Source organism: Coregonus lavaretus (assembly GCF_964263955.1).
Source record: "Coregonus lavaretus genome assembly, chromosome: 6".
Lineage (NCBI taxonomy): Eukaryota > Metazoa > Chordata > Actinopteri > Salmoniformes > Salmonidae > Coregonus > Coregonus lavaretus.
The window spans coordinates 60,959,764-60,971,409 of record NC_139993.1 but is presented as its reverse complement, the minus strand read 5'-3'; the positions used below and the strand labels follow the sequence as shown (position 1 = coordinate 60,971,409).

The window sequence follows — 11,646 nt, the reverse complement described above, 5'->3', positions numbered from 1 at the left end:
CACCAAAAATTGCTTACAATCTGAGAATTCTTCAGTGCCACATAGCAAGTTCTCTCTGTCGTGTAACTAGCATCCCTTGGTGGATGAACATGTCAGGAGAAGCGCTGTTTTGTGTCTGATAAGTGTCACAAAGACTGCATTGAATAACATCAGTGTATAAAATACTGTATAGCTTTAGGCCTTGAATCAATCCGTAGCACTGAAGATCCGCGCTACAGCGCTCTAGAAATCTAAAGGCAATGTTCCCGCATTCGCGGAGGCTGCATTCATGGTAAACGCTGCATATGTCGGCTCAATTGAAAATTACCTTTACATTTAAATTGAGCTACAGTGCGGATCTTCAGCGCTACGGATTGAATCAACCCCTTACTCTTTAGCTAGGTGTGCACCAGTGGAGGCTGCTGAGGGGAGGACGGCTCATAAGAATGGCTGGAAAGGAGCGAATGGAATGGCATCAAACAAATGGAAACCATGGAAACCCTGTGTTTGATGTATTTGATACCATTCCACCAATTCCGCTCCAGCCATTACCTCGAGCCCGTCCTCCCCAATTAAGGTGCCACCAACCTCCTCTGAATGATGACCTCCTCCTGTATTCCACAGGACAGGTGGTGTCAGGATGCTGTCCTGTCCAATAAGACTGTTACTGAAACTATTTGGTTTAACTCTGGTCTTACCACTGCAACAGTCCAGTTGCTTCAAAACAATCACTATCCCATTTCCGTTTGTCGACCCCTGTAATGTAGTAGTGTAAAGCCCTCTGTTACTGTTGGTTATAGAACAGTCAGTAGCAGTGGAGGCTGCTGAGGGGAGGACGGCTCATAATAATGTCTGGAACGGAGCGAATGGAACGGCATCAAACACATGGAAACCATAGAAACCACGAACCCGTCCTCCCCATTTAAGGTGCCACCAACCTCCTGTGGTCAGTAGGTCACCCAAAAACAGCAATATGCATTTTGAAAACATAACGCTTCACTGGGCCGTGAGTATAATATTTATACGATATGCAACTTTTACTTGCAAATAATGATGATTATATATGTCTTGATGCTGAAAATGAGTGAACAGGAGTGAATTAATCAAATTGAGAATTGAGTTCTCGCTAGTCAAATGTGTTTAGCTTTTATGATCCTCAGTTATGTTCTCATTGGAACTCGACTCAGAATTGAAATCATGAATGGTTCTGAATCTGTGTAGACTATCAGTATCCCATTTGTGCACATGTGCGTCTTTAAATGTGTTACTGTGTTCGCTTTTGATATTGATTTCAGAAATGGAGTGCTGAAAGAATGTTCAGTTCACCAAAATAAAATCAGAGGAATATTACACCATGTAATCATTTAAAATGTTTAAAAGCCAGGTGTTACAAATGTATTTTCTGTGTTAGAATCACATGCAGTTTCAAGCTACAAGTAGTGAGTATTTGTCAAACTACAAGTAGCGAGTATTTGGCAAGCTACAAGTAGTGAGTATTTGTCAAGCTACAAGTTGTGAGTATTTGGCAAGCGAGTATTTGCCAAGCTACAAGTAGCAAGTATTTGTCAAGCTACAAGTAGCAAGTATTTGGCAAGCTACAAGTAGTGAGTATTTGGCAAGCTACAAGTAGAGTATTTGTAAAGCTACAAGTAGTGAGTATTTGTCAAGTGAGTATTTGTCAAGCTACAAGTAGTGAGTATTTGTCAAGCTACAAGTAGTGAGTATTTGTCAAGCTACAAGTAGTGAGTATTTGTCAAGCTACAAGTAGTGAGTATTTGCACTATGTACTGTGCTTAACACTAGAATGAACGAGAGATATGCCTTTGCTACAGTGGAAACCATTTAGGTGGTGACAAGTGGACGCAGTCTACTCATCCAATAGAAGTGTCCTGTACTTGGGCGACACCTTGTGTCTGGCGGGAGTATTGCAGTTTGAAGAAACTGGTGGTTATCCACCCTAATGCAGTTACATCACATAGATGTCCAGGTTAGGATTCAAAGCTTATACCATTAAATTCACTAGCAAATCTATAGAACGGAGTGGTTTAAATGGCTAAGGCTGCTTGGTTTGAGCCAGTTTACATACTTGCTCTGTCATTTAGCAGATACTGTTGTCCAGTGTGACTTACAGTCAGCGTTCAGCACTCCGCAGTAAATATTTTCTTCTGATCAAAGCATTAGACCAACTGGAAGGAGGTGGACATTGTGTCCAAACAGCCGAGGCGCAGCAGCCTAAATATCTTCAGAAGATTTTGAATTCACTGTGAAACGTTTTGACACTGCTTTATTTCAGAACAAAAGTGTACTGCTTAATCTAAATTAATATACAGGTTTGATGTATGCTTATGATAGTACAGAAAATAGCTAACCTAATATTAAAATGACAGCATCCACTTAACCATTATCAATATATACTAATATGCAAAAAAAAAAAAAGAAGAAACCTCTAGTTTGAAAACAGCAATGTAGTGCAAAGTTTGCCATTTACTTTGCTTGTCAAAATATCACACATTTTTTGCAATTTCCAACACAGCTTACCTTACCATGGCCACAATACATAATTTAGGGCTCTATTCAATCCGTATTGCTGAAGCGTTACAGATTTCGTGATCGAAATGTAAAGGTCATTTCCAATTGAGCCAACACTTGCAGTGTTGACCGTGAATGCCGTCTCCGCCAAAGCAGGAATATTGCCTTAAAAAATTCAATTGGGCTTTTGTGCTGAATTTCCGTGATACGGATTGAAAAAAAAGCCCTTAGTTTGAATCTGAAAACATGCCAGGTCATAATTTTACAGAAATAAAGCTATAAAAATCTTAATATGAAACATTTTTAAAAATGGCATAAAAATCTATTCAAAACACATGTCAACTTCAAATGAAAGCTTTACATGTATAATACATTCAAGAAGTAATTAAACCAAGTATACCAATATAAACTCTCCTATATCTCTCTATTTTTTGGGGTATACTACCGATGGTCTATTGACCACTGACCACTAACACTGTAAAAGGCACTGAAGTACTAATATCCCATTCAAGTGTCTTTATATAGGTTCTGTCACACCTCCAGGGTAACAGCAGGGCCGTTACTAGCCCCGTCCAGAGGGGTTTTCTCTGTAGGGCTACCTGGCTCATTAGCCTCATCCTCCTTGCCCTCTGCTGCGGCACCTGCTTCTTTCCCTGCCACTAGGGGAGTGCTCTCTACTGCCTCCTTCACCACCGCTTCCCCCTGCTGGGTGGCTGTGGCAGCGCTGGCAGGCTGCTCTGCCTCGGTCTCGTTGATGACCTGGACGTAGTCAGCTTCTTCAGCTGGGGCGGTGGCTGGCTGCTTCACTTCCCCATTCTGAACAGGAAACGACCCCTCCACGGCGTCATAAAGAAACTGGTACTGCTCCTGACGGGGTGACACGCAGAGACAGACAGACAGCGGTGAGAGAGAGAACCATACAAACAGTCACCCTTCTAAGGACAATCCGCATTAGACATTGGCTGAATTAGATGATAAACTGCCTTGAACAGAAACCAATACATAGTCCTACTGCATGTTGCATCTGACCCATTTACGACCATTTACGTCATACACACAATACAATGTGGAAACCTGCTACAGTGTTTGTTCAGACCAGGGTAGAGTAGGCCTATGTTTGTCCTACTTACCAGGCTGTGGATCATGCCCTGCCTCTCCTTGCGCAGAGCCTTGGCCACCTGGAACACGTCCACCAGTTTCTCTGTCTCAGCACTGTCCATGATGTTCCACAACGCACAGAAGATCCCGGAGCGAGACGAGCCATCACTGCGAGAGAGGAAAGAGGGATGGAGGGATTGACTCAGTAAAGAATAGGGCATTGACTCATTTTACAAATCCAGATGCCTCCAAGTGTAGGCAGACATGTAAACAATACTATTCAAGGTTATGTACTTTCCCTTGATGTTAGAATGGCTCTGAGACGGTGACTCACTTGCAGTGGACCACAACAGGCAGGATCCTCTCTGGCTTGCTGTTGCCATAGCCACAGGTCTGCTTGATGTTCTTGATCATGTCCGTAAAATCCTGAGGCTTCTCTGGGAGTTCTCGACCCGCCCACTTCAGGAACTGGTACTGTTTCACCTGCTGACTCTCTTTCCTCTGTAGGGACAGGATAATTTATTTATTTTTTAAATCAAATTTTATTGGTCACATGTGCCAAATACAACAGGTGTAGACTTTACAGTGAAATGCTTACTTAAGAGCCCATTCCCAACAGTGCAGAATTAAAAAATAAGAAAAATATTTGCTAAATCAAAAAGGAAATAGTAACACAACACAAACAATAAAGAGGCTAAATACAGGAAGTACCAGTACTGAGTCAATGTGCAGAGGTATGAGGTAATGACGAGGCTAAATACAGGAAGTACCAGTACTGATCAATGTGCAGGAGTACAGTGGGGGAAAAAAGTATTTAGTCAGCCACCAATTGTGCAAGTTCTCCCACTTAAAAAGATGAGAGAGGCCTGTAATTTTCATCATAGGTACACGTCAACTATGACAGACAAAACGAGAAAAAGAAATCCAGAAAATCACATTGTAGGATTTTTAATGAATTTATTTGCAAATTATGGTGGAAAATAAGTATTTGGTCAATAACAAAAGTTTCTCAATACTTTGTTATATACCCTTTGTTGGTAGTGACACAGGTCAAATGTTTTCTGTAAGTCTTCACAAGGTTTTCACACACTGTTGCTGGTATTTTGGCCCATTCCTCCATGCAGATCTCCTCTATAGCAGTGATGTTTTGGTGCTGTCGCTGGGCAACACGGACTTTCAACTCCATCCAAAGATGTTCTATGGGGTTGAGATCTGGAGACTGGCTAGGCCACTCCAGGACCTTGAAATGCTTCTTACGAAGCCACTCCTTCATTGCCCGGGCAGTGTGTTTGGGATCATTGTCATGCTGAAAGACCCAGCCACGTTTCATCTTCAATGCCCTTGCTGATGGAAGGAGGTTTTCACTCAAAATCTCACGATACATGGCCCCATTCATTCTTTCCTTTACACAGATCAGTCGTCCTGGTCCCTTTGCAGAAAAACAGCCCCAAAGCATGATGTTTCCACCCCCATGCTTCACAGTAGCTATGGTGTTCTTTGGATGCAACTCAGCATTCTTTGTCCTCCAAACACGACGAGTTTTTACCAAAAAGTTATATTTTGGTTTCATCTGACCATATGACATTCTCCCAATCCTCTTCTGGATCATCCAAATGCACTCTAGCAAACTTCAGACGGGCCTGGACATGTACTGGCTTAAGCAGGGGGACACATCTGGTACTGCAGGATTTGAGTCCCTGGCGGCGTAGTGTGTTACTGATGGTAGGCTTTGTTACTTTGGTCCCAGCTCTCTGCAGGTCATTCACTAGGTGCCCCCGTGTGGTTCTGGGATTTTTGCTCACCGTTCTTGTGATCATTTTGACCCCACGGGGTGAGATCTTGCGTGGAGCCCCAGATCGAGGGAGATTATCAGTGGTCTTGTATGTCTTCCATTTCCTAATAATTGCTCCCACAGTTGATTTCTTCAAACCAAGCTGCTTACCTATTGCAGATTCAGTCTTCCCAGCCTGGTGCAGGTCTACAATTTTGTTTCTGGTGTCCTTTGACAGCTCTTTGGTCTTGGCCATAGTGGAGTTTGGAGTGTGACTGTTTGAGGTTGTGGACAGGTGTCTTTTATACTGATAACAAGTTCAAACAGGTGCCATTAATACAGGTAACGAGTGGAGGACAGAGGAGCCTCTTAAAGAAGAAGTTACAGGTCTGTGAGAGCCAGAAATCTTGCTTGTTTGTAGGTGACCAAATACTTATTTTCCACCATAATTTGCAAATAAATTCATTAAAAATCCTACAATGTGATTTTCTGGAGAAAAAAAATCTCAAATTGTCTGTCATAGTTGACGTGTACCTATGATGAAAATTACAGGCCTCTCTCATCTTTTTAAGTGGGAGAACTTGCACAATTGGTGGCTGACTAAATACTTTTTTTCCCCACTGTAAATTGATTTGCATTTTTACCCACTGTACCATTACTGAGTCAATGTGCAGGAGTACCAGTACTGAGTCAATGTGCAGAGGTATGAGGTAGATGAGGTAATTGAGGTAATACAGTACATGGGTAACACCAAGTCGAGTTCAGCTTCACTTTATTTACCTTTCATAATATGGACCATGGTCTTTCTTGGATTCAATGACCAATATTAAAACAGTGACAAGGTACACACATAAACACATTTAATTTCCTTTAAGTTCTTAATGAAGAGACTTTTTTTTAAAGTTGGACGAGAGTAATCACATTGTCTGACTGTCTGACGTCCATAAGTGTAAACAGCCCTAGACATTCCCTATGGTTAGTTACCGGTTACCTTAGGGTGACGGAGTTGGATACTGCGAGTGGTGTAAGCAGGGAGGGTTTCTGTGGCTGTCAACTCCACCTCGATGTCCCTGAAGGTTTTCTTCTCATCTCCCCAGTACGCTGAACAGAACTCCTACGCATGCAGAGAGAAAGACAGACTCACTCAAACAACACATCCACACAATGCATTAGAATAGCACTACTGTATAACAGAGGTTCTTAGAAACCCCCCTTGTTGTGTATAACAGAGGTTCCTAGAAACCCCCTTTGTTGTGGGACCCACCTGGTCTCCCTCTGTGAGGTCTGACAGCATGACGATGGTTTTGACCCTCTTCTGGAAGACCATCTGCCAGAAGTCTGCTGTGGTGTCGGCTAGAGGGCCCTGGGCTGCAATCAGACTCTTCTGACACCAGTAACCCTGAGCGAGATGAACACACTTTAATGGTTCATTGGCCAGGATTCAATCCCATTTCGCTTTTTGTCGGCTATGCGCCATTTGAAGGTAATTCCCTATTGAACCGTCATATGCAGCGTTTACCGTGAATGCAGTCTGACAAAGCATGATCTGAATGAATCCTGCCCCTAGTTTCAGTTAGATTTAACACACATTTATTGTAATAAAACTCATAATGCTGACGAGTGAAAATCCTTTTGAGTGAAATCCCTTTGTCACATCTATAATATTGTGTTCGTTAAATTACTTAAAATTTATAAAATGTAAAATGTTGTATGTACATCTATGTGTGTGGCGTTGATGTATTTGGTGGACTCCTCGTCCTCTTCGTCTGAAGAGTCATCATCATCATCATCATCGTCCTGGTCATGGCTGCCGTCATCCTCCAGCTTCACCAGAACCCTGTTGTAGTCGTCTGATTGGAATTGATTCAAATACTAGTCAGTTTAGGAAGTGAAATTTACCGGAGGAACTCTTCAAGTAAGAATTCTTAAAGTGGAACTGAAAGCGTTTTAGCAACATGACATCTTATTACATTCTGTTCATATACACCCAAAGGAAGAATATGACACCTTTTAAAAAAGCTAAGCTAGCACTTAGATATAGTCATTTTCATGTTTTCATAAATTCATAGAATGTTTGGGAATGACGTATAGTAAGACATTTGTGAAAATTCTATAGTAATATAGTGTGGGAAAGCGGCCATGCTTTTGGACAATTCATATAACTAAACTGAAATGAATTATTATTAAGAGGTTCCCTATTGACAACTAACTATACTGTGCTGGGTCTGGCTGAATACTGTACTCACATGGAATAACAGAAGAGTAGCGATTCTTCTTCTTGTTCTCCTCGTTGATCCCCGTGTTGAATGTCCGCCAATTCTTGTACCGTGGAAGTCTCTACATCACAGAACGGTCAGAGAAAACTATTTGAGTAAGAAGTACTCTGATAGCACATGTATTCCATAGGAAAGACGGGAATGGAACAGTAGATGGGAAGAAGGAAAGTCAATGACAGAGGAAATAAATGAGAGAGGGAAGGAAGAATGGATGAATGGACAGGAAGTAATAACAGAACGAATAAGTCAATAAGGTAGACTGACCTGGAACTCTGCCTCAAGCAGAGAGGGCTCGTTACCGGGGTCTCTCTGTTTGAGCGTGCCCAGTGTGGGGTGCAGCTCTGCCAGGGAGATCTCTGTCTCTCCAAACTGGTTATGTTCTATCAGGGCCTGGTGGATCAGGATGTACTGAGCCTGACCGGACACACAGGTTAATACACACATTAATACTTAATAATACACAGATTAATACACACATTAATACTTAATAATACACAGGTTAATACACACATTAATACTTAATAATATACAGGTTAATACACACATTAATACTTAATAATACACACAGGTTAATACACACATTAATACTTAATAATACACACAGGTTAATACACACATGAATACTTAATAATACACACAGGTTAATACACACATTAATACTTAATAATACACACAGGTTAATACACACATTAATACTTAATAATACACACAGGTTAATACACACATTAATATTTAATAATACCCACAGGTTAATACACACATTAATACTTAATAATACACACAGGTTAATACACACATTAATACTTAATAATACACACAGGTTAATACACACATTAATACTTAATAATACACACAGGTTAATACACACATTAATACTTAATAATACACACAGGTTAATACACACATTAATACTTAATAATACACACAGGTTAATACACACATGAATACTTAATAATACACACAGGTTAATACACACATGAATACTTAATAATACACACAGGTTAATACACACATTCATACTTAATAATACACACATGTTAATACACACATTCATACTTAATAATACACACAGGTTAATACACACATTCATACTTAATAATACACACAGGTTAATACACACATGAATACTTAATAATACACACAGGTTAATACACACATTAATACTTAATAATACACACATGTTAATACACAGTTTAATACTTAATAATACACACAGGTTAATACACACATTAATACTTAATAATACACACAGGTTAATATGCACTTTAATACTTAATAATACACACAGTTTAATACACACATTAATACTTAATAATACACACAGGTTACTACACACATTAATACTTAATAATACACACAGGTTAATATACACATTAATACTTAATAATACACACAGGTTAATACACACATTAATACTTAATAATACACACAGGTTTTAATACACACACACACATCTATCTCATAGTCTAATGGATAGAATCTCATAGTCTAATGTGATGACAACTTACCTCCACTTGAACCATGAGGCATCTCTGGCGCCGGAGCTTGACCACGTATCCGTAGATGTCCACTCTGCCCTCGGCCTCCAGCCCCTCCATCATGGCATCGATGCCCATGTAGGTGCCTGTTCTTCCCACTCCAGCACTGCACCAAGTCACATTAATAACAATCACTTTAACACAAATATCTCATTCTGGACACAAAACTCCCAAACAGTATAGAAAAATGGCAACAAAAAAAAACACATTTTGTATAAAGAGAGTACAACAAATTACAAGTGCAATCCTGTGTGTGTGTTTGTGTGGTTTCCTACCTGCAGTGTATGACTATGGGTCCACTGAAGAGGTTCTTGAAGGCGTTGACGCGTCGCCGCAGCTTCAGGAGGAGGTGTGGCTCTCCGGGCACGCCGTGGTCTGGCCAGCTGGTGAACTGGATATGGGTCACCTCTCTCTCTGCACTCTTCTCCCTCTTCTACACACACACACACACACACACACACACACACACACATACAAGTGTAGGATCTTAATTTGACCAGTATCACAGCAGGAAAATTATCCTGCAGCAACAGGAAATGTGAATTATTGGGTGGATGGATTATAATTAATGGACATTTTTGTAGGAGTTGATATATTTTTAGCTATGGCAAATAAAGTCTGACATTTTAAAGTGGAAATTACTAACTTTGGAAGCCTTTTTAAAACTTGAATACACTACAAGTTTGCATTTCCTGCTGTGCAGGACATTTCCTGCAACAACAGGGTGATCAAGATCCTTCATCTGTACAGTGAGGGAAAAAAGTATTTGATCCCCTGCTGATTTTGTACGTTTGCCCACTGACAAAGAAATGATCAGTCTATAATTTTAATGGTAGGTTCATTTGAACAGTGAGAGACAGAATAACAACAAAAAAATCCAGAAAAACGCATGTCAAAAATGTTATAAATTGATTTGCATTTTAATGAGGGAAATAAGTATTTGACCGCCTCTCAATCAGAAAGATTTCTGGCTCCCAGGTGTCTTTTATACAGGTAACGAGCTGAGATTAGGAGCACACTCTTAAAGGGAGTGCTCCTAATCTCAGTTTGTTACCTGTATAAAAGACACCTGTCCACAGAAGCAATCAATCAATCAGATTCCAAACTCTCCACCATGGCCAATACCAAAGAGCTCTCCAAGGATGTCAGGGACAAGATTGTAGACCTACACAAGGCTGGAATGGGCTACAAGACCATCGCCAAGCAGCTTGGTGAGAAGGTGACAACAGTTGGTGCGATTATTCGCAAATGGAAGAAACACAAAAGAACTGTCAATCTCCCTCGGCCTGGGGCTCCATGCAAGATCTCACCTCGTGGAGTTGCAATGATCATGAGAACGGTGAGGAATCAGCCCAGAACTACACGGGAGGATCTTGTCAATGATCTCAAGGCAGCTGGGACCATAGTCACCAAGAAAACTATTGGTAACACACTACGTCGTGAAGGACTGAAATCCTGCAGCGCCCGCAAGGTCCCCCTGCTCAAGAAAGCACATATACAGGCCCGTCTGAAGTTTGCCAATGAACATCTGAATGATTCAGAGGAGTACTGGGTGAAAGTGTTGTGGTCAGATGAGACCAAAATCGAGCTCTTTGGCATCAACTCAACTCGCCGTGTTTGGAGGAGGAGGAATGCTGCCTATGACCCCAAGAACCCCATCCCCACCGTCAAACATGGAGGTGGAAACATTATGCTTTGGGGGTGTTTTTCTGCTAAGGGGACAGGACAACTTCACCGCATCAAAGGGATGATGGACGGGTCATGTACCGTCAAATCTTGGGTGAGAACCTCCTTCCCTCAGCCAGGGCATTGGAAATGGGTCGTGGATGGGTATTCCAGCATGACAATGACCCAAAACACACGGCCAAGGCAACAAAGGAGTGGCTCAAGAAGAAGCAAATTAAGGTCCTGGAGACCTTAATCCCATAGAAAATCTGTGGAGGGAGCTGAAGGTTTGAGTTGCCAAACGTCAGCCTCGAAACCTTAATGACTTGGAGAAGATCTGCAAAGAGGAGTGGGACAAAATCCCTCCTGAGATGTGTGCAAACCTGGTGGCCAACTACAAGAAACGTCTGACCTCTGTGATTGCCAACAAGGGTTTTGCCACCAAGTATTAAGTCATGTTTTGCAGAGGGGTCAAATACTTATTTCCCTCATTAAAATGTAAAATCAATTTATAACATTTTTGACATGCGATTCTCTGGATTTTTTGTTGTTATTCTGTCTCTCACTGTTCAAATAAACCTACCATTAAAATTATAGACTGATCATGTCTTTGTCAGTGGATCATGTCTTCCCTCGCTGTATAGGGGTGCATGGGGTGATCAGCCAACTTCATACAATTTGTGTCTTTATCCTAATCAGACATTCAGTGGTTTGATATATCATTTTAGTTCAGTTTTGGCAGTTGTGACAGAGTATCTCTATCAAGAGAGTAACTACCATGTTTGTGTAT

The 11,646-nt window shown here is 41.1% G+C and overlaps 1 protein-coding gene across 7 annotated transcripts in view; it reads right to left on the bottom strand.

The window, feature by feature from the left end:
- Positions 1-2,246: 2,246 nt before the first annotated feature.
- ptprc (protein tyrosine phosphatase receptor type C) overlaps positions 2,247-11,646 on the bottom strand; it is a 30,483-nt gene continuing 21,083 nt past the window's right edge. For all 7 annotated transcript variants that reach the window (XM_084163366.1, XM_084163367.1, XM_084163371.1 and 4 more), the window contains 10 exons: positions 9,467-9,624; positions 9,162-9,297; positions 7,918-8,067; positions 7,624-7,714; positions 7,094-7,227; positions 6,642-6,776; positions 6,369-6,491; positions 3,941-4,107; positions 3,639-3,774; positions 2,247-3,375 (listed from right to left, as the gene is read on the bottom strand). In XM_084163366.1, coding sequence (XP_084019492.1) covers positions 3,040-3,375; positions 3,639-3,774; positions 3,941-4,107; positions 6,369-6,491; positions 6,642-6,776; positions 7,094-7,227; positions 7,624-7,714; positions 7,918-8,067; positions 9,162-9,297; positions 9,467-9,624 — 1,566 coding nt within the window. In that variant the 3' untranslated portion in view covers positions 2,247-3,039. The remainder of the gene's footprint in view (positions 3,376-3,638; positions 3,775-3,940; positions 4,108-6,368; positions 6,492-6,641; positions 6,777-7,093; positions 7,228-7,623; positions 7,715-7,917; positions 8,068-9,161; positions 9,298-9,466; positions 9,625-11,646) is intronic.